Source organism: Colossoma macropomum, unplaced genomic scaffold (genome assembly GCF_904425465.1).
Source record: "Colossoma macropomum unplaced genomic scaffold, Colossoma_macropomum, whole genome shotgun sequence".
NCBI classification, from domain to species: Eukaryota; Metazoa; Chordata; class Actinopteri; order Characiformes; family Serrasalmidae; genus Colossoma; species Colossoma macropomum.
Genome location: NW_023494792.1, coordinates 9,775,122 through 9,797,734, shown reverse-complemented (window position 1 = coordinate 9,797,734; position 22,613 = coordinate 9,775,122). Strand labels below are relative to the sequence as shown.

At 39.4% G+C, this 22,613-nt stretch overlaps 1 protein-coding gene across 2 annotated transcripts in view; it reads left to right on the top strand.

Moving 5' to 3' along the window:
• Window positions 1–1,609: 1,609 nt before the first annotated feature.
• Window positions 1,610–22,613, top strand: part of furinb (furin (paired basic amino acid cleaving enzyme) b) — a 104,481-nt gene continuing 83,477 nt past the window's right edge. Inside the window, exons 1-2 of one of the 2 annotated variants that reach the window (XM_036575895.1) lie at window positions 1,610–2,097; window positions 11,740–12,005. In XM_036575895.1, coding sequence (XP_036431788.1) covers window positions 11,829–12,005 — 177 coding nt within the window. In that variant the 5' untranslated portion in view covers window positions 1,610–2,097; window positions 11,740–11,828. Of the gene's footprint in view, window positions 2,098–7,981; window positions 8,034–11,739; window positions 12,006–22,613 lie in introns of those variants that run through there. The other variant, XM_036575896.1, reaches the window with a different exon arrangement.

The window sequence follows — 22,613 nt, the reverse complement described above, 5'->3', positions numbered from 1 at the left end:
GTGCACTTGACTATCACCTACTTTTATAGTATAGACTATATTCTCACTTTTGGCCCAGTTAACCTTTCACAGAAACTGTCCTATACTGACAGCATCCTGGTGTGAAACATTTCTCTCTTGAAGTGGGGGTGCATGTCAGCTATTCTCATAAATCGGATGTGGATTGATGAAAGTCTGTCTTCTTACTGAAAAGTTAGGTTTTCTTTATTGATAATAATTCTGTCTGTTTTCCTGACTAATAAGATTAAGAGGTTTTCATGAAGCTGTAATTCTACAGCTTTTATAGTTTATTATGCCTTAATCACCAGTGTTTACTGATTTAAGTCTAATGTAATTACGACACATATTTGCATCAATTATGTGCACTTGGAGCATCTGCTGAATAGCTGTGCCTCTCCAGCCCACCAATATAGTCTACAATATAGTCTAGTCTACAGTGGCCACTGTAGACTAGACTATATATACAACAAACACAGCAGTCTGTAAAGTAGGCTATATTTGCTATCGATTGCTGATATTTCATCCATGTTATTACACCATGATGGTTCTCACTGGAAATTGGGACTCATTTATAGGCTCTTAACTCAGAACTCAGCTCAAATATTACCACCTGAATTACTGTGGTCTGCTGTAGCCCTAGACCTCTATCATAACCTGTGTACCAGTTCTTGGTAGATAGTTTTCCAGATGAAACAGATATTATTTTAATCACCATAGCTATAACCGATTTAGTACCCAAAATGGCAAAAGAAATTTCGTATAATGTAAACTAATGTGCGTTCTATATGTGTCACACATGAATGAGATGCTACTAGCTTGCTAGACTAAAATGTACATTTATGTACTAAAGGCAGCCATATTTAATTTTTACATTACCTTTTTCCAACCCCTCTTTATCCTGTATGGACTGTATGGAATCGGTTGAACAGTGGGTTAACTATATTTACATGCTACATAAAAAATCTTTTATTGGGAAAAAAAATTGAGTAATGTGTTTTGTTTACCATAATACTGGCTGTTTAAAGGAATGGTTTAGATGACATTTACATCATACATTTTACACAATTTTACACTAATATAGGATGTAGTTGATGAGTCACGACATGTTTGGTGTCCAAATTTTGCTTCCTTGGTAAAGTGCTGGAGCTCCAAGGCTAACATTGCTAAGACACACTTAGAAATCAATAGTCACCCAAATTATTCAAAAAAATGCTGTTATTGTCATCTCACTCTAAATCTGTCAGTTAATGAAGAGATCATTTCAATTACCTTATTCCAAAGTGGGAAGAGAGAAGTTTAATGTTACAGTAAAGATTTGGGTGACTGTTTACTTCTAGTGTTTGTTAGCAGTGTTAGCCTCCAGCGCTAAACTACGGGAGAAAAGTTTGGATACAAAACAGGTCTTGGCTGACTGAGTCAACGAGCCAAGACACGTTTGCTGTGCAAATGTTTATTTTTTAGTCTAACACCGATCTATTAATTTCAGCTTTTGGCTGCTTTGTGTGTCAGCTTTCAGTCTTTACCCTCTAGGTGGTGCTGACAGCTCGCACACCGCCATCGCGCTCACGCCATGACGCACTTCCTGGGACTTGTAGGCCGTCTGAGAGCGGATGTGCTCTCGGGTTTGTAGTCCTCATTTCAGCTACGTCCTGTTGAGTGTGTAACGTGGGTGATGCGCTGGATGCGCTTTCGGGAGCCAGTCTTTATACCGCGCTGCTGCTTCAGCGGAGCGGCCGTGCAGGACTACGGCAGAGGAGAACAACACTGAAAGTTTCTCCGGTGCGTGTGCGTGTGTGTGAGCGCGCGTGCTGACCGACGTGAGCGCGCGGGGGAGGCGGGGGGACGCTTCGGAGTAACGGCAGCGGCGCGCGAGAGAGGTTTTGAGTCAGAGACGCCAGTTTTGTTCGTGTGGATACATCGGTGAGAGAAACCTCTGGAAAAATGAGTGAAACATGACTCCACAGCCGCTGTGAATGAAGAAAGGAAGAGCTGCGAATGACAGCTAGGACTGCTCCGCCAGCTATGGCTCTGCTCTGTGGGGAGAGTTAGCGAGCACCTCTCGGGCTTAGGAGTGGTTGACACACACCACGGACTGAGGTAATGTAGTACCGGAAAGCCAGTTTTAACAATTTCTTCAAAGAATAAGCAAGCTCGCTTAGTCTAACGTGTGAAAAGACAGGCTTAACGTTGACTTACTTTGCTGCACGATAACACGTAACGGTCATAACGGTGTTGTTATGCCAACCTCAGGACAGCGCTTAGTAACTACTAGCTACTGCTGTTAGAGTTTGCATTCACCGAAAACAATCTTACACTGTGGGAGTTTGGAGTTGTGTCACGCTTTTGGCTCCCTTTAAAGCAACTATGAGTGTTTTGGCTTTTGTTTTAGTTGTTTTAGCGCACGTCCTTCACGCGGCGTTGTTGTTTATGTAGCTGACTTCCTTGTTACATCCGTGTTAGCGGTTAACTGTTGTCCAGTTAAAATAACTTAGCGAGCTAACCTAGCTACATACTCGGGAAACCGTTACTTTGATGTGTAGTACCTGAGGGCGAGAAGGTCTCTAGTCCTCCCGTGAACCGAGGTCACTCAAATTAGACTCTTGTCCTTCTGTAGGATTTAATATTATATAACCATAAGCTGGGCTGGGTTCTCCCACCTCTTGCCCTGCTCCTCATCCGAGTTCACACTCTTTGGCAGTTATATTAACGCGTGCAGTTCTCCACAGCATATGGAGGAAAGTGGGAACAATAAAAGCTGCGGCGCTTTTCCTGCAGCGCTTTTAAAACGCTTTAATCGTGAGCACAAAAGATAACAACCACCCTGAGTGGCGTACTAACATCTAATAATAGCAGAGTCGCGTTTAAAGGCATAATAACGGGTTTCACAGCAACAAAGTGGTGTCTTCAGCTCTGAATGAGACGAGCAAGGAGCTTAAACACACCTGGAATTATAAAAAAAAGGTATAAATATGCGCATCTGGATGGGACGGTCATTGGTCAGCTCTGGACTGTTTATTTGAAATGTGTTCACCATGATATAAAAGTAAATGCTTCCGAGAGTGGAATGTATTCACACCACGGTTCAAAAGTTTGGAATCACTTGTCGTATTAGTTAATGTTGTTATTCTGTTCTATAATAACTTAAATTATGTACATTTTATGTCAATTTTAAGAAGCATTTTTGGGGAACATTAGGAATTTATCTGCCTCAAGATTTGATCACTGCTTTTCAACTACGAGGCATTCTGGATGTTCATTTTAGAGTAATGTCGTTGTCAGCGTCAGGCGTCTTATTCATTAGGAATTCATCTACTGCTCTGTTGGTCTAAATTTCTTGATTTTTTCCATTTTTTTTTCACTTGAAAAAACGATATTAAAATAAGGTTATAACATACTTGCATTATAATAGGATTGTCTTGTACCTGCAATAAAATTGCTCTTATTTTATTGATAACAGTGATTTCAAACTTATAAATGGCAGTGTATGTTCACATAATATGTTGGAAGTATGTTGACGGTTGGTTCAGGAGGCCAAAACCGGATGTAAGTGCTTCTTTTAAATGTTAATTGCAGTGGCCTTTCAGGGTAAAATATACGCAGAACTAAACATAATACTTTGAACCAATATTTGTAATATGGGCCTGACACCAGCTCCAGAAAGATGGACACCTTCAGAGTTTACATAGTGGTTTCTATGAAAGGCAGCAAAGGAGAGAACCACAGAAGAGGCTGAGGCGTGTATCAGCGCTACAGTTTTAACCTTTGGTAGATTGTATTGAGTTTTGATTGTAGATTGTGTTTTTCTTTTTTTTTAATTGAAATCGTTGCACATTTAGTGACTAGGGACATGTTTTAATACCAGATGTAAAGAAAGTAAAAGGACAGTGATATGAAGAACTAGTCAGAACAGTTTCAGAAGTTTTGTTTGTGTTTTTGTTTGCAGTTGAATTAAATACCTGATGGTAAACAGCGCTGTCCTCAAGGTCAGCTGGAATATAATATACATTTGATGAAAACCAGTGATGGCTTTAATATCCCTAGAGAGGCTTTAATAATCTTCAGGAGGTAGCTCCGTGCAGCATGTTTTATTATCGACCACTACTGGTCACTGCATAGGTTCAATAGAGTAACAGATTGAATTTCACATATTGTTATTTTAATTATTATGTTGGTGCTGTGGTGTCATGCTGCCCTGGAGTTTCACTTCAGTGAACCTACCCATCTCCCCCCCCAACAAACCACGTAATAGCTTCTGCCAGCTAAACGGAGCCGCATCAGCCGAAAAATCCCATCAGTGTGGCCTATTCATAGCACACTGCCTGCAATTTGCTGGGAAAAAGCTGAAGCGCTTGTAACTGCTTGTAAGTGCCTTACTTCTTATACCTTTTTGTTTTTATTTGTTAGGCTTAGATGACAGCCGAGAGGTTTGATGGTGGTAGAAGGGCAGAAATCAAGATTAAAATGCTAATCTGTTAAAGAAGGAAGCTATTCCTTTTTTAATATTGTTGCTTATCTGCTTATTGGCTATCAGCAGATCAGCTTTAAGCCCTCACACATACTCAGTGGAACACATAGCGATCTCTTCTCATACCAGCACATCTTTCTCACATCTACAGTACAGGCACTACTGACTTATAAATAACTCTGGAAGAAAATAGACTGGTTTGTAAGAGCAAATGCTCAAACAGACGAGCGTATGTGTAGACAGCTGGAAAAGACAAAACAGAGAATCTGAGGTGCGCTTGTACTACAGTACCGAGACAGCTTAGATATCTGATGTATTTATGGGAAGAAAAAGAGAGTGAGAGAGCAAAAAGCGGAAAAAGTAGAAGCCTGTGTGTGTTCACTCTTGTGTTTGTGCGTGTGTGTATATACACGTCCAGGCCTTAATGAGTCACCATGCTCCACAGGTCTTGCCCTGACAACGCGAGCGCGGGTCATTAAAGCTGTGTGTAGCTGTGCGCGATGAGCAGTTATTAAGCAATGATAATTACTCTTCCTCTCTTCCCCAGAGAACACACTGCTGCAGACTAACTGTGGAAGCCTCTGAGCTCTGAACTACTCTTCTGCTCTGCGTACTTTATAATTACACATTTAAAGAATAAAATGACCCCTTGGTCACACCTGTGTTTGAAGGAGACGTGTAGCACTTTAGACCATTGCCACCTGAAGAGGGAGGCCATCATAACCTAACACACACAGATTGAAACCCTTACAAGATTTTACTTTCATTTTCTTGTACTCTTTAAAATCAACCTGATTATTTCTTACCTTGTTTTTTCATGTCCCTGCTCATATAAATAAATAATAAATAATGAACCTTTTAGCCAACTGTGTCTGAACACATCGGATTTAGACCTCCGCATTTAACCCATCCGTGCAGTGAAAGACCACATACACACTAGTGAACACACACACACACTAGGGGGCAGTGAGCACACTTGCCCGGAGCGGTGGGCAGCCCTATCCACGGCGCCGCGGGGAGCAGTTGGGGGTTAGGTGCCTTACTCAAGGGCACTTCAGTCACGTACCGTCAGCCAAGGGGATCGAACCAGCGACCTTCCGGTCACAAGGCTGGTTCCCTAACCTCCAGCCCATGACATATAAAGCATGATTCATCATATGATGTTGTTTAAACGACAACATCCTTGTTTTCCCATAATCTTGCACACCTCCAAAAATTTTGATTACATCACCAGGCACCAGCTGGCGAGGAAAAATAGCATTAACCAGAAAACTCATGTTTCATCTCCCCTTAACTCCATCCCCACCCATCACCAAGAGAACACTCACCCTCCCTGATACTGTATTTCGCTCAGAAATACATCACGGTTTGGAAGGAAAATGTTGAATAATCACAAATGTCTTATCTACTCAAATTTGACCCTAGGGAGAGCACATTTTATCATAGCTTTGTGAATGGACAAAATAATTTGCATCAGAATGTGTTTATTACTTTCAGTAATTCAGTGCCATCATTTTTATCATGTGAAACTGAAACCTGAAAATGAAACATGAACCTGAAAGCAAAAGTCACATGAGAATCATAGAATAAATGCAGTGTCCTGATACTGTTGATAATGCAGGTACTGATACTGCTGATATTGCTGGTATCAGAGGTTTTCTTCATTGTAAATGATACTTCATACTCAGTGTAGTTTGGTGACAAAAAATCTTAGCATGACAATAGCTAGAAATAAATGTGCACTTTGTAACTTTTTATCAGAGACTCATCATTGATTAAAAGGTGTATTTGTGCCCGAGGACTACAGTAACGGAGTCATAGAAACTTACAGTTCATGAGCAGCTGAGCTTCAGGGCAGAGAGTTACAGATGCTTCAAAGGGTCAAACTAGAAAAATACATTAAAACAATTGTGCCATTAATCATGTATGAAATTAACATGCAATTACATATTACCAAATTAGTGACGTAGTTATGTAGTGAATTACATATGATTTAGCTTCTGTCTTAACAGTTTGAGTCTGAATCAAATTTAAACTGTGACTGATAATCTCCTCTCCTACTTACAAACTTACAGACTTTTGTAGTTCATACTTTTGACTGAATTTTTTCCACTTGTTTAGTGAGCTACATGAGAAACAATTAATATCAAATCACATAATGTTTTTCACCAGCAATAACTGGGATGTGTCAGGCTGGCTTTATATGGAGAAACTTTTGAGGTGCCTGCAACATAATTTCCGTGCAACTTGACAGCTACATGAAATAATTAAAAAACAAACTTACACGAGGGGAGTTAGCAGCTCGTGTTTTTTGATACACAATATTCTCATTATAAAGTCATCGGAGAGGTGTAATTTACAAATTTGCAACATTTTTATCATCTTTATCAGATTTTTTTCAGCTTTTCATTGTCATTTTGCTCATATCTATACATCAAAATCTTATTTAACTGTGCAAGGTTCTTTACTATTTATATTTTGTATCTGTTGTGGGTAAGTTAAGCCTTTGAAAATGAATGCTTACGAGGTCCTTCCAGTTATAGCCCACAAGTTGATCAAGGAGAGAGTCTCACTCTAAGAATTCTCATACTTTGGATCCCAAAAGATACTGCACTCTGTGTAAATTTAGGGGGCATCAGGAGAGTAGAAAATGTCTAGCTACGTAAATCTCGATAACAGCAGACTAACAAAGAATAAATGGTGACACAAGCAGCCCTTTAAAAGGTTGTTACTGTTAGCTGACTAGCTAACACAGCTGGTAACAGAAACATTAGCTCTGAGACACTCATGACTCAAGAAACTGACAGAATGAATAACTACCAGCCTTGAGCGATTTGGGGTGATGTCCAACTACCCAATTAACTGTCTTCTGGTTTATTTTCTTGACTTTTGATGCGGTCATTTTAAAGTATGTAGTCTGATGTGATCATGTGATATGTTTTCTCTATTCTGGTTGGCAGTTTCATGAAACTTGTGTCATGAAATTGAGAAGCTTGCAAAAGGTTCAAATAAGTTGCAAGAGCCAGGTGCAGTTTAGTTTCCTGTAAGTTTCTCCATGTAAAGCCATAAAGGCATTAAACCATGGATCTGGTCCAGCTTGTGTTCGTCTCAGAATATGATGGTGCTCTATCTGAGTGTCATCACATTAATGTCAATTAGCATGGCATGATAGTGCCTTCCTGCCTTTCTGACTTTACTAGAAATGCAGCCTAATTTGCCAGCTCAGTTTCATGATGCTCAGTTACGGGTAGGCTGCCTGATAATAGATCATTTGGATCATTCGGGTTTGGTAGCAATTACAGCCTTCACTACACATGATTACTGTCAACACTTTGGCAGTGTTCCAAACTCTTCTTGTTAGTTCAGTTAGGGTTATGCTGTGGACGCACGTAGATTGATTTTCCAGTCTGTTTTACCCCCTTGCAGTTGCACCGTGGCAGTCACTTCCCCATAAAAGCCACGTAAGCTGAAGCACTGAGATTTTTTTTTTTTACTGAGAGGGACAGGCAGCCTTGACTGTGTTGAAAAAGCAGCCAGGGCCGGAGCTCTCCCAGGGCTGCTTTTACAGGTGAGATGTCAGTTTCTCCAGCTTTAACAATAGATTGTGCCCTAGAATGTTACGTCAACACTAAACTGAACCAGCAGGGAGCCTTTTTTTCCATTTATTTTGGAGTAGTCTTTTAAAGAGGGTGAGAAATGCTTCAGCATGTTGATGTCTGCTGTTCACTTACAGTTAGCTCTTTTGCAGCTCCTTTTTTCTTAATACTGTGGCCATATTGTCTGCCGATATCCAGGGCCAAAGCGATGACAGCTTTTTTTTTTTTCATGAAAAGTAGTTGTGTGTGAGCTCTCTGCATAGCTGTGCCACGCTTTGTGTCATCCATGTAAAACGACTTTTCTCAAGCTGGGCAGTGTTAACCGAGTATTGCATTTCAAAAAGTTGCATAAGATGATGGAAAAGTTGCGTAAGATTGGTTTCATAACTCAGCGTAACATCACTTAAAGTTATTAGTGTTCAGTGTCCAGAATAAAAATGGAAGATTTAGCAGTGAAGATTTCGGCAAAGTGAATATGAGTCAGTGTGCTTGCATATGCTTGTCACTTAGTGTCCCATGTCAGAGCACTCTGAATTTCCTAATGCAGCACACTCATTTGCATCATGATATTATCATTATCTCTTACTGATACCCAGTAATGATAACTTTGTGTTGGTGTGACTTTTCACAGCGGTGAATAAACACAACCTGTACCTGAGGGTTGGAATGCAAATGAGCATTCAAGAAATTTAATATCAGTCGAGCTAATAACTATTCTGATTCCCCTGAAGTCCTTTTTTCCTAGTCATTTGTACCTCGAATAAATACAGGAGCTGTGTTTGCTGTGTGCACATGACATCATTGTGCATTTACTTTGCATTTTGATGGGCTAATGTTCCTCAACAGAACCAACTAAGTAGCCAGGCCGACAAGTAATTAGCCTACATTACATTTATCTTGTGTCTATCCGGTCACTTAGCAAAACTTGAACTCTGTTTGTTATCCTCTGTGTGTCTTAAGTGTATTAACCTTGTGCTAAATAAAGGAGCAAACCTGCCATAACAAACAGCTTCTACATTATACGCATCCCTACACACCCACGGTGAGCTTTACAGATGGGTTAGTAAGTTAATTATTGGTCCAGTTTAACATCATATCAAGTTTAACCTATAGCTCCTTTGTTCATCAGGCTTTCTTATGCTGAACTATGTTGTACTCAGAGAGACTTGCCTCATCTGTTACACCAGCTACATAAAATTATGTGGTTAATGTTTTTTTGATGAACCAGTTTCAGTAAATACATTTGCAAGTACAGTTGCTGGTGTTAAATTGTGTTTTATGGTTTTCCCTGTTTTCACATTTTTCACTTTTGTTGGGGGTCAAGAGTTGCTGTTGTTTTGTATGACAGGGTTTTTACTGGAGCTCACTGCTTTAGAGACTACTGTATGATGTCTCCCTCACTCTTCAGTCTCGCTCTCTCTCACGCTCTCTTGCTTTCTCACTCTCTCCCTCTCTCAGTGTTCTTTCTTTCTGTATTGTTTTTTCTGCCCCTCTGTCTACTTTGTTTTGTTTCTCTCTCTCTCTTTCTCACTTTCTCTGTTTTTCCTTGTCTTTCTTTGTGGGTTTTCTTTCTGTTTTTCTCTTTCTGTCTCTTTCCTTCCCCTCTCTCCATCATTCTCTTTTTTCAGTATTGGTTTTCTTTTTCTTTCTGCCTTGTCTGTTCTTTGCATTTTTTTTCCTCTTTCTCTTTCTATCTCTCTCTCTTCTTTCTCTCTTTTTTGTTTTTTTTCTTTTTCTTTCTGCCCTCCACTTCTATGTATTGTTTCTTTTTTTCCCTCACTGTCTCTCTGTCTCCCTGTCTCTTTCTCTCTCTCTCTCTCTCTCTCTCTCTCTCTCTCTCTCTCTCTCTCTCTGAGAGGTTCTTTGAGAGTTTTTCTGACAGGCAGGTAACATGCTTTCGTTTCCAGCTCAGTGCACACGGCCAAGCTTTAATGAGCTTGCCAATGCAGATTTTCGACGTGACGGTTTGTTTCTTTTCTAAGCGTTGCAGTGTTCTGCCTTGCACTTTGCTAATTCTACCCTACACATTTTCAGACATACAGTATTGGCTTGAAGTGGTTGACTGGTCAAATAATGTGTGTTCCACATACTAAACATTTCTGTTGGGGCTACAGTCCTGTACTGGCTGATTTTAAGAAATTTCTATCAATTTTTCTTTATGACTAATTACACTTAATGGACCGGAATATCTCAAGCCACAATATGAATACAAATTTACAAGATCACACTCCTTCTAATCTGAGATTAGTCTTAAATGGTTTTGGAAAAAGCAGGCCCATGGGCAGGCTCTGTTGTTTGGGCTTTGTCTTCCTGTAAAGTGTCTTTGGTGTTGTGTTGGGCCCTAGGGAGAACTGAGCTTGCTCCATATTCAACATATGCAGCCTAGTCTCTGAAGACCTGCTCAAATCTCAGATCAACCCAACTGTATCACGATCCTGCAGGGAGTTTCCCTCAGGCAAGAACAACTTTGGGAGGATAGAAAATGCAGGAACCCTCTCATATTTCTGTTCCTATAAAAATCTCTGTGGTTTAGTTATATCCTGTATGAGTGAGCACTCATAGCACTTCTCTGATGGAGAAGCATTTAACCAGACAAAAGCGACTAATAAATTATGGATGCTAGTTGCTCATGACACTGTGTTGGGATGCGACTGCAGACTCTGTTGTGATAAGACTGCAGATAGCCTGGAATCAGGTTACAGTCTTGTTCTTTTCACAGCTGAGCTGTCGAAGTTTTAACGGTTCACTTCATGGAGCAAGTGTAGATTGTTGATAATGATTATATTTTATAATTCATCAAGTATAAAAAGTGTAAATATTTCATTTGAACTGTTTCTTACTTCATATTTCTTCCAGTAGGAGGATTTAAAATATTCATTTTTGCATCTCCCTGCAAATTGCCAAATAATCATTATTGATTTATCAACAAAGTAAATTTTAATTAAAGATGTTTTTTTAACAGAGGAATTGAGTTTAATCAAGAAATCCTGTCAGTCCGACAACAATTTAGGGCTGGTGAAAAACAGAGCAGGTATGTATTCAGTGAGTCATGATTGTTTATCATTCATCATTGTTATGGTTTACACTTCTGCTACATTTCCAAAGATTCTGCTCATCACTGTTGAGTATCTTCTCCATAAGCTCTGCAAATTCTAAGAAGCAGCCTTGAAAATCCTGTAAAGCACTTTCTGATCTTGCCACATGATATCTAGCTGGGATCTTTCCAGAAAATGCCAGATAAACTTTCTGGAAATCAAAGCTTATCTGAAAGTATATCCAGATATCCTTTTTCCTTATTTACCAAGTAAAACTAGGGCTCTATAAGGACGCTTTAATGCTTTATCTCTCGTGACTGTCATTGAGTCTGTCTCTGAGAATCTGGCCTAGTTTGAGGTCTTTTTCATGTTCTTGTTCCAAAAACAAGTGTAAAGCAAGGTCAGATTTGAATTTGCTCAACTTCCTTCTTGCCGTTCAACTTTCCTCATAGGTCAGCTTTGCCCAGGTGTGGTGCTATAAGTAGGATAGCTCTAAAAGTGAATTTGTTTGTGTGGTTGTGGTTCTCCCTGTGGAGATGAATTCCTGTAGAACCGGCTGTATTTGTCCTTCTGCACTGTATAAAAGAACTTATGCATTTTCTAATTGGACTCTGTTCTAAGTGCTCTGCTTTGTCCCCTGTAGGTCTTTGCAGTGGCTGATGTGGTCCAGAGTGGTTATTGGATCCTCTCAGCAGTAGACCAGAGTGTTCAGGGCCCCTGCACTGGTCGTTCATGGAGGTCCGCTGGGTCCTGCTGCTGCTCTGGACCAGCCTGCTCCTCCTGAGCGCGGTGGCACAGCCTGCGGAGAGCCAAGGCGTATACACCAACTCCTGGGCCGTTCACATCCGTGGGGGGGAGGAAAAGGCCCAGCGCATAGCGCATAAACATAACTTCATCTACCATGGCAGTGTGAGTGGGAACCATGCGTTTTCCAACCAAATTAAAGTGTTTCATGTGGCTGGTTTGAAGTTTGCTAACACTTTGAGGTGATGGTGTGAGTGATGCTAGAGCTGGAAGCTTGAAGCATAAATCGCACACAAAAAATGAGTTAGAGGAAAGACCAGAAGCATGAATGTTTGTGACTGTGTGCAGTTTGTATGTGCTTTCTGTGTGTGCGTGTGTGTGTGTATGTGTGTGTGGTGCTACCCTTGTATTTTCTTCCTATAACAGCAGGTAATGGTGCCACAGCTGTGAGAAAGAAGGCATTTTTATTTTGTTTTGTTTTTCTTTGTTTTTTACCATGTGTTACCATTCTAAATGGAGAATGTTTCATCCTATCACAGACAGTAATTAGAATTGAATTACAGTTTAAATTCATGGTAGGTTACAAAATATCTACTCAAATATTATGACTACTGTTTGCAAGGATTGAAGTCAACTCAAAATCAAAATGGACCTTTTCTACCTTGTTAGTCTCTACCCATACCAAGCCTGATTTATCTTAACATTTACCCCTTTAAGGCCGCTGCAAAGATGTGGTTTAATCTGCTCTACTTCAGTAACTATATGGTTTCTCAGTGCTATGTGTTTAATTGATATGTAAAGAGTGTGATCTAACAAAGCTGACAATTCATAGATTATTATTTAGCTTTGTCTTTACTCTGAATGAACCAAACAATAATAAGCACTTACCAATCTAAACTGGGCTCTGAATGAACTTGTACTTTCACTCGGAAAAATAATCACAGTCTATCCTACAATAAAAAAGCCTTGTGCATCTTTTACATGATGATAGAGACACGGTAGCACACACAAAGCTCTGCTTCTGTGTGCTTTCACTGTGGCCAGCATGGACATACACCCACCATTGCTCTTCTGGCGGAAAATTTAAAAAGAGCGTCTCTAGATTCTCAGAATGGATTGCCAGCAAGATGCTTGATCTTTCGTTAAAATGTAATGACCTTTGCCCACCTTGTGTGCTAGTGGGGGAAAATAATATTAAGTAATATTGTGTTTTACCTCTCCTACTATCCCCAGCTATCATCTTGTGACAACACTCAGCTAGCTCAGAGACCCTTGTTGATACCGTGTTTCACTCAGAAATATGTCACAGCACAGAAGGAACATGCATTTTGATTTCTGAATCATGTTGCCTTTGAGTTAATTAGGCCTAGCAGCAATAGAAATTCGTTTTGAGACTACAGAATTAATTAATTTGGCTGGAAAGTGCACCAGATTCAAGTGATTTCTTTGGTTATCCAAACAAATAAAAATGTTTCATGTGGCTATTTTGCAGTTTTCTAATGCTTTGAGGTGATGGTATGAGTGATGCTAGAGCTGGATGCTTGAGGCATAAACTGTACATATAAAACCCAAGATAAGGAAGAGGAAGACCAGAACCAAATGTTTGTGTCTCTGTATCGTTTGGGTATGTTGTGGTATTCTCATTTCTTCTTTCTCCTTCTGTTACGGTGCCAGAATTTTGGGAGATAACTTTTGTATTTCAGTGTTGTTTGCATTCTAAATTCAAAATGTTTAATCCTGTGACAGACAGTGATTAGAATCTAATTCCAATTTATATTCAATGTAGGCTACAGAAGGTCTACTAAAATATTCTGATTACTGTTTGCAAGGATTAAAAGTTAATCAGGCCTAGCAACAGTGGAAATCAGTGGTCTGTTTTGGACAAACAAAATTATTTTGTATCCCCAGACTGCAGTCCAATGCAGTGTCTTTTTGTTTGCCACATATTTTCATATTACTCTGTAAGAATGAAACTTGGGATCATGGAGTGAGAAAATAACATTTACTCGTGATCATTTTAAGCAAAGATCATTAGCTTCATGCAGATCTGCACAGATTCACTGATTAGCAACTCATTAGGCCCTGTAACGTCTGTGATATGTAAGTTTATAAATAAGATTTTAATATCTGTGAAGTTTGTAGATATTCTGGGGTACTCAAAGTCACAGTAATATGTTTACACGTACGCTACGCTCGTGTGACATTTGGCTGTTTGATATTAGTCTATGACTGCTGGTCTAACTAAGATATGATCATGAAACAGCATGATTTGATTGTCACTGCTGCTCAAGCCTTAGTCACCTTAGCTTAGCACAATTATTGGCCAGACTGTTTGGATCGCTCCACTGACTCACACGTGGAGCTTTTGTGTCATTTTGCGTCTTTTTTTGTAGTATCACATATGTGATGACAGCTTAACAACAACAGAACAATTATGAGTGACAAAAGGTGACAAGACTGCACTTTGCAAAGAGGAAAACACATCCCTCATGTTCAGTACTTTATCAGAAATACACATGATTAGACATTTAAATGGAAGGAGATGAAAGCAATAACAATGTTATAAACGGCAAGAACTCATACAAAAATAAACTCAAGTGTGTCGTGAAGGGGTCATTTCACATTACACAATCAGACTGTGCTGGCTTGCATGTAAACAGTACAATAAATGGAATAGTCTTTTATACAGCTGTTATAAAAATCACGGTTCGGTTCAGTTTCTTGGACGAGTAGTCTCAAACCAGTCCTCGGGGGACCCCCCCAACAGGCCACGTTTATGCTCCATTGCAAGTTAGGTTGGATAAAAATCTGTAACATCAGTCAGCTTATATTATCAGGGAATTATTAGCCCCCTAAAATCATTAGTGGTGTTGATCAAATTTTCATAGTGGTCAGGTCCTACTAAGAATTCTGTTGTGTGCATGCAAATGTAATAAATGTGCCTGATGCTTCTAGCAAAGCAGGTGCGATCTTTAAAATTAAAAAAGGGTCTTTTGTAAGTGATGCCGTACAAGAACAATATTTGGTTGCCTTAAGAACCCTTCAATAGATGATTCCTTAAAGAGATCAATTGAAACCACTCAATTGAAAAGTTAATTACAGAACCACAAGTAGTTTGCTCTTTATATTTTTAAGAGTGTTTTTTCAGGTTGTTTTTTTTTTTACTTCTAAATATGCCTAATTTTGTTTACTCAAGGTTAGAGACATGAAGATGTTTCTCTTGCTCTCACTTCTAATTAAACAAGGTCCTTAATAAACCTGTCATAAAATGATGACTTTGTCAGACTACAAATAGGACGGTCCTCAGCGCCTGCTTATTTAGACTTGGCTTTCTTTCAATCCAGTTTTCTATTTTTACACCACATGGACATTCTGTCACTGTGCAACACCCCCCACCCCCCACAGACACACACTCTTAGGCCTGTTTGCTGTGTATGTGCACGTGAGAGAGAGAAGGGGTGTGTCTTTTCTCTCCTCTGTGGTCTGCTTCATTGCTGCTCTGTCGCATTCTCTCTCTGTACTCCTATTTATCTGTGCCTCCCTAATTAGCTACATGCACACATACACGCACATACAAGAACATCTTTCAAGAAAAGTTCACAGGGGTGTGCATGTGTGGGTGGGTGTCTCTTCCCGCCATGCTCAGCATTTAATTGATAAAGACATAGACGTGTTGGTGCATACTAGGGAAATGAATTTGGGCTTATCTGCATTTGTGTTATCTAATGGGAGAACGCTGCTTGCTTTGTGTCTCGCTTGTGTTGCTGCGTGTTCCTTTTCCTGTCATTATGGCATTAGCTGCGGGGCCTTTGAACAACGGGAGTCATATCTGACTGTGGAAATGGTTTTTATCTGATTAGGTCCCAGTGCTGTGCTGTGTGTGCTGTGGACGCCTTGAATAGCATGTGTGTGGGAGGAGAGGGGGCATGGAGACCTAGATTGGCCAGAAACATCTCTTACTGTTGACTTACTGTACGCTAGGGTTGCACAGTGTATCAACAGCTGATATATTATTTACCGATAAATGAGAATTGAATTCCTGTCATCAGTCAGATATTGGCCAATAACTAGCCAATAACTGATTATTTAGCACTTGTTTTAAAAAGGTAAAATCACCAGTGCTGGGCTTTTCCATTCTTTTAAGCTCTTTCAATGGATAGCACAGTGGCCACTCATGCATGAACGCAAAATTCAATTCTCCGACCAGGCTAGAACACCGAGAGTAAGATAGTGAATGTGCTTGTTTTGATTTGATTATGGAAGCCTATCAAATAAGGAAAGAAAGCTCAGTTTCTTCTGTTTACCTGCTGTGAAGAAGAATGCTTGCCAAAGGATGCAAATTTTCTGTCAAGAACAGAATATGAATATCAGTGTAGTTACTGCATAATAACCCTGATTTAGCTGATTTCTTAGATTAGTGACAGATAATTTGATTATGTTGCTTCTGTACAAATAAAAGTCCTTGGGAAAGAGACATAACACTGCTAAATAAATCTGCTAAATAATGCAAAATATTTACGTTAAATAGTATAAATGTTTGCAGCAGTTGTCATGTCTGATGTAGATATAGATGTCATAACTATCTAAAATTAATCAATGATCTGTCTTTAGACTTCATCTGTGGATAATAATATATAGTCATTTGCAAAAGTTTAAAAATAACATCCTCTACAGAGAACAAACTTAAATATAGCGTTTTTCTTCAAATTCTACAGCACAATTTATGTTTGTTTGCCATGGTTAATCTACTGGACATAAAATATAAAATGTGCCTGTAACTTTAGTACAGGACACATGTATCATTTTTCCTTTGTGCTAATTCAGCAAATAATTGTGCCTTCAAATGTGCAAAAGTGTGTTCTCTGTAAAATGATAACTTTTTCACTTAGAAAAGCAACAAAACATGTAATTTGACCAGGGGACCCAAATGTTTGCATATGACTGAATATAAAGGTTATTGTTGTCAGTACTGGCTACAGCAGGACATTCATTATTGGTTATTATTGCCAGCCCAGTTATTCTGCATTAGTGAATCCTACTTTGCCCCCAATCTCTTTCACTGTTGACTTACTATACCCCCCAGAATCCATCACCTACCCAAATCATCAGCTTTCCTGTTTATAGCTGTTCATCAAGTGTTGAAAATTACTTGATATGCATCAAGATGCCTTAGTCTGAAGGTGTTTCAACTGCATTGTTTTGGGATTATAATAATAATCATTAAAGTATTCATTCATTTTTTGGGACAAAATAAAATATTTTTGCTTTATTTTCCAACATAAATCCATTTTCATTTTTACCTTTGTATCGAAATGTGGAACTTCTTGAAAATATATGATGCAAAGTGTGGTATATTGTGTTTAATGTCTACATCCATTCTACTGTGAAGACAGTACCTCCAGTCAGTTTGGAATTTCATGATGCGCTTATTTCCCAGAGAATCCGAATGAAATTGTTGTGAGGTCAGAGATTTACACTCCATTCTTTATCTTTCTTTTTTCTGTCCTTCCTTTCTTCTGTCTTCTCTCTTGCCTTTTGTTTTTTGAGCAGTCCCAGTAATGCAGACTGACAGAGCTGAACAAATAATGGGCCTCAGTTACAGTTGACACAAACAAGCTTTCTTGATGCTTACTCATCAGTCCTCCGCTTCATGGCAAATAGCAGGTGGGCAAAGAAGGGACCAATATTTACACACTGAAATTCAGTTCTAATGCTGTGTTTATTTTGTCTTGAAATGCAGTCAGTCAAACAAGTAGCTGGTACAGGAACCACCCCAATTACCCTGATTTCTCCAGCACCTGCTGCCCTTGGGGAAGCTGTTAAAGAAGGAGTGAATGGGTGAAAAGGGACAGATGCTATGGTCATCATTTGACTTCTGAGGAGCTTTCCAGCTGTAGTAGAGTGGAAAGTACCAGTTATATACACACGCAGATTGGATAAACAGCCACTATTTTCCATATTCTCAGTCCCAGTCAGCAGTTTCTGTCAGCACTGTAACAATGTGTGGACAGTAAAAGGTGTGCTTGTAAGCGAGCGTCTGCCTTCACTGTATTTTCTTATGCTTTCATTACTTAAGCATGAGGAGTGTGCTCTCTTTGCTTTTCCATTGAGTTGCCACAAACACTGACCTGTCAATCATAGAGGAGACCAATTTGTGCAAAATATGGTGGATGTCTTCTTTCATAATTCATCTCAACCACTCAAACAGCTTGAGAGAGTCCTTGAAGGATCCTTCTGCTCAGAGACGATTTTCTGACGCCATATGGTGGCAACTTCCTCTCTTTTGCTCCTCCTTTCATTTGTTTTTTCAGAGTGTGCCTTAAAAGCCTTGGGATGTGGCTGTGGCAACAGAGCAGCGTGACATACAAATCTGTAGTGCCGATGCGTCGGCCTTACGCCAGAGCCCGCTAACTCACAGCAAGCCTCTGCAAAACCATTACTACTGGAAATGACTGGAAAAAAATGTGATCTCTCAGGGAGAGAGAAAAAGGACAGGAAGAAACTAAAAGGTAGAGAGAGGAGCTGCGGAGAGAGCTCTGCAAGATGGCTGCACAGATTCAGCATCAGACATGCATGAAATGAGTGACTGATAGATTGACTGAAAAAAGAAAGGATGACTGCAGGAGAAGCATAGCAAAAGAGTGAGAGCTTGAAGAGTGGAGCGAAGGCTGTAGTGGAACTGACAGCAGAACACAGCCTTCTCTTCTACTTCATACTCCGGCGCTTAAGAAATGTAAAAAGATACGTCTATTCATCTCCGATTCCTCCACCTTTTTAAAACAATAGAAATGTAGCACTTAATGCCACACTGCAACCTGCTTCCAGCAGTGATTAACAGCAGCAGATAAGTCTATATTTGTACAGTAGCGTAAAGCATGGCATATACATTTCCCTTAATGAACATATTGTCGGTGTCATAACAAATCCTTGGATCTCTGAAATGATAACTGTATAGGAGAAAGAAAAATGCTTCTTACTTCAATGTATGTTAAAGGGACCATGTTATAGAAAATCCAATTGACCTCATTTGTTTTTATTAAAAAGTTTATTTATGTATTCAGTATATTTGTGATATTGCAAAAACCAATGCATTTACATGTATCTGCTAATTTGGCCTACAGCCGTTTAGTTTTGCCCATTAGCGTTGAGTATTTCAGCCCAAATGGCTTTTTGAATGAGCCAGAATGCAGGACAGCCAATCAAAACAGAGTTTATTTACGTATATTAGTAACAAAACAGCCTGATTAAGTTTTGACTGAAATTTATGATGTTTTAGTACATTAAACTGCACAAGCATAAGTGGACCTCGGGAGGGAAAATAAAATGAGAAAAATGTAAGGATACTGGGACGATTAATGTAATGGGGTTTTATTCCAAGTAATTTATGTTTATTTGTAATGGTTCATTTTTCAGGAAACATTCAAAAGGATAGCTGGAATTCTCAAATAAATGAAAACATTTGGAACAGTTATTGGAGGGACAAAAGAACTAACCCAATCTAGTGCCGTAATAAATCTAGCCTTAAATAAAAGGGATTCCCGGCTGCGCCAAACTAACTGAAGATCCACAGAGCTGCGGTGTCGTTACTTTTAGGCGGGATTCTGATTTAGGTGGGATTAGGTTAGATTTCTGCCACCAAAAATTTTCAGCTGAAAAAATGTTTGAAAGTGGTACCTCTGGTTTTCGGCCAAAGATGAATAAAAAAGCTGAAAGTTTTGACTGAAACAAGCAGAAGGTGAAGTAGTTGTAGAATGAAGTGTCAAAATGAGAAATAGTGATTAAAAATTGTGTGTATTTGCTTCTCTTTCCAGCGATAATCAGCACAGACACATTCAGGCAGTTTGACAAGCAGCAGATCAGCAGTGAAAAACTCACACAGTCCACTGCAGCTGCATTGTATACAGTTTTTAGCCTACATGCTTTTCAGTATTAACTGATTTAATGAAATTGTGTGTCTGGAAAATCACATAAATAATTCTAAGTAACTCAATATCTTTTGGGATTAAACTTTTTTCGTCTGATTTTGAAAGTTAATCTTGCGAATGTGTGTATTCTACGGCTGTTTCTTCTCTAAATGAGGAACACTTGCAAAGTGACTTGCAACTGCTCAGTTGGAGTTCCAAATGAACATCCACATGCTTCACATAAAAGCAATGAGGTGTTTTCCATTGTTACCATGGAAACCATGAAGTACTGTATTTTCATAATTTTACAATTTTTAATATGTAATATTTTTAGCAAGCTGTTTAAAATGAAATGAGGCTTCAAGTTCAGTTAGTTCCCTTTCACAACATGGCGATTGTCACCTTTGAAGCATTGTTAGCACTATTATGTGCTGACAGTGCTTCAAAATGGCCTACATTTTTAGTGTACCTTGTGGCCTGTAGTTGCACACAACTGTGGGTCCTCTGCTCAGGTTCAGGGAGAAAAGACTAAAGTCATCAGAGCTTGGTCAAATATAATTGCTGAAACCAATTGCTGTGTTATTATGTGCTTTAATTTAGGAAAACAAACAGAATTAATAAAAGAAATCACATCTGTGTGCTGATAGTGAATTTGATCCCTTTTAGGGACGAGCAGAGTTTAAACCCATTAAACGGCACACAGAGCTGAAGTATGCTGTACAGCTGTGATTCAGGTTCGAATCTGGGCTGGGCCACTTGCCGCTTGTGCCTAGACGTTGCCCTGTTTTTGTCGGGACGGAAAGATAGCCGAGGCCCTCTCTCTCCTGTTGCTAAGCAACATGGTAGTCGTTCGGGCATCTGTATGGTCATGTGTGATTGAAGCGCAATGATGTGTTTAACAATGCTGTGTGGTCAGTAGTCCAAACACATGCACTGATGGGCTTCACACATGCTGGGAAACTGATGATCACTGACAATGATGATCACAGGCACTGTCATGCGACAGGCCAGAAGCTCACTTTAACCCTCCTTGGTTTCCCATGGCATGCAAGTCTGGAAGACCTCTTCTTACATTTTGTGGAAGTAATACCCACTTGTAGCTTATTGAAATAAGAGGAGAAAATACGGATATGTGTGCAATATTGACAATAAAACAATCATTAAAAAACAAAATAAAAAATGAAGCCTGTATAATGATGTTCACTGTGTGTCACTATCATACAGGACTAATAGCAGTTCGGACTGGAGTTGAGAATCCTTCCATAGAACAGTTTGGACTGGGGTTGAGAATCCCACCATAGAACACTGAGACCTTTACCGAGAGCTATGTATCTGCTTCAACATAAAATCCTACATCATGGAACACCCTACTAGTACCTGTACTTTATCACCATACAAAAGCCATATACTGCGCTGTTTTATCATTTAATCATCATGTATATGCCATCTTGAACAGTCATTATATAACAGTGCTAAAATGAAATTAGATTCTCCATTATATGATATCATTAAGCTAACAGTGGAGTTTTTTTCCACACTGGGTTCAGTACTAATATGATTTGAGTCTACACATAAACTGCAGACAAACGAAGCTTGTAACTGACATTCAGGTAATCTTTTTTACCTTGTGAATCGTTCAGTGAATATTTCAACTATATGGCAAACTACTGGAGCTCATTGACATAGCAGTCTGCTGAACTGCTTATGTCATAGGTCTCCATTCTTATCCACAAAGTGCCGGTGTGGCTGTAGGTTTTTATTCCAACAAAGCAGGAGCACGCCTGATCATTTGTTTGAAGACTGAGCAATTGATTAAACAAGTGGAATCAGCTGTGCTCCTGCTCATTTGAAATGAAAACCTTCAGCCTAACCGGCCCTTTGTGGATACGATTGGACCACCACTCGTTTAGGTTGAGTTGCAGATGCTTTTGCGCCTTTTACTTAAGACACACAAAGTTTATAGCTGCAGAGATAAGATTATTTATGAGACTGAGCATTTTTCCTTCTCTAAGCTGGGTGGCACATGGGTTTTCTGTAGGAGTTTGTGAAAGCAGACCTGCTCTGCGTGTCTAAGAAATCTCTGGTGAAACTGCAGCCTGTTTGATTAAAACTCAATGATGGTATGTCAAAGTGTCCGCTATAATGTTACCATGCACATTTAATGCTGCGGTATATGGAATTACTGAATACCAGCACGTCTGGTTTGTACACAGAAGTGGAGATATTTATTATGATTTGAATTTGATGAAGTCATTGTTGCATTGTTACAGTCTAATTTTGAGAAAAGAAAAAACATCCTTTACATTTTTGCCAGTTCTTGACATCAAAACAAACAGAAAAAAGTCTTGTTGAAAGCGAATGTAAATTGAAACTAAATGTTATTCACATAATAATTATGTTATTAGTCTTTAATTAATCTGTAATTAAATTTAAATTGTATAGTAAAACAACAGAGCTCTAGACTTCTAAAGGATAATGAAGAATGAAGTCGACTAATTTAAATAAAAAGAATAAACACATGCTATTCAAACTACTGCCTTTGCTTTGACAGATAAAGGCAAGGTCACTCATAGAATGAGTCACAGTGGCCAAAACGGAGGACGAAAGAGGCTTACTCATCTCCAAAAGCGCCTGTCATCCTCCATCAAGCAGCATGGGTGTGCAGAGATGATGAAAGCATTACTCCAGAGTCATAATTGCACGATCATCTGCCCCTGAGTGATTGCACTGAGGTGTGTTGGTCTCGTGCGTCGTAGGTGGGTAGAAAGAGGGTATAGAGGAATGAGTGGGAGGGAAAGAGACAGTGGTTTAAATATCATCTTTCTGGGCCTGTCATCTCTCAGGACTTCATGATTGTCTCACAGCCCAA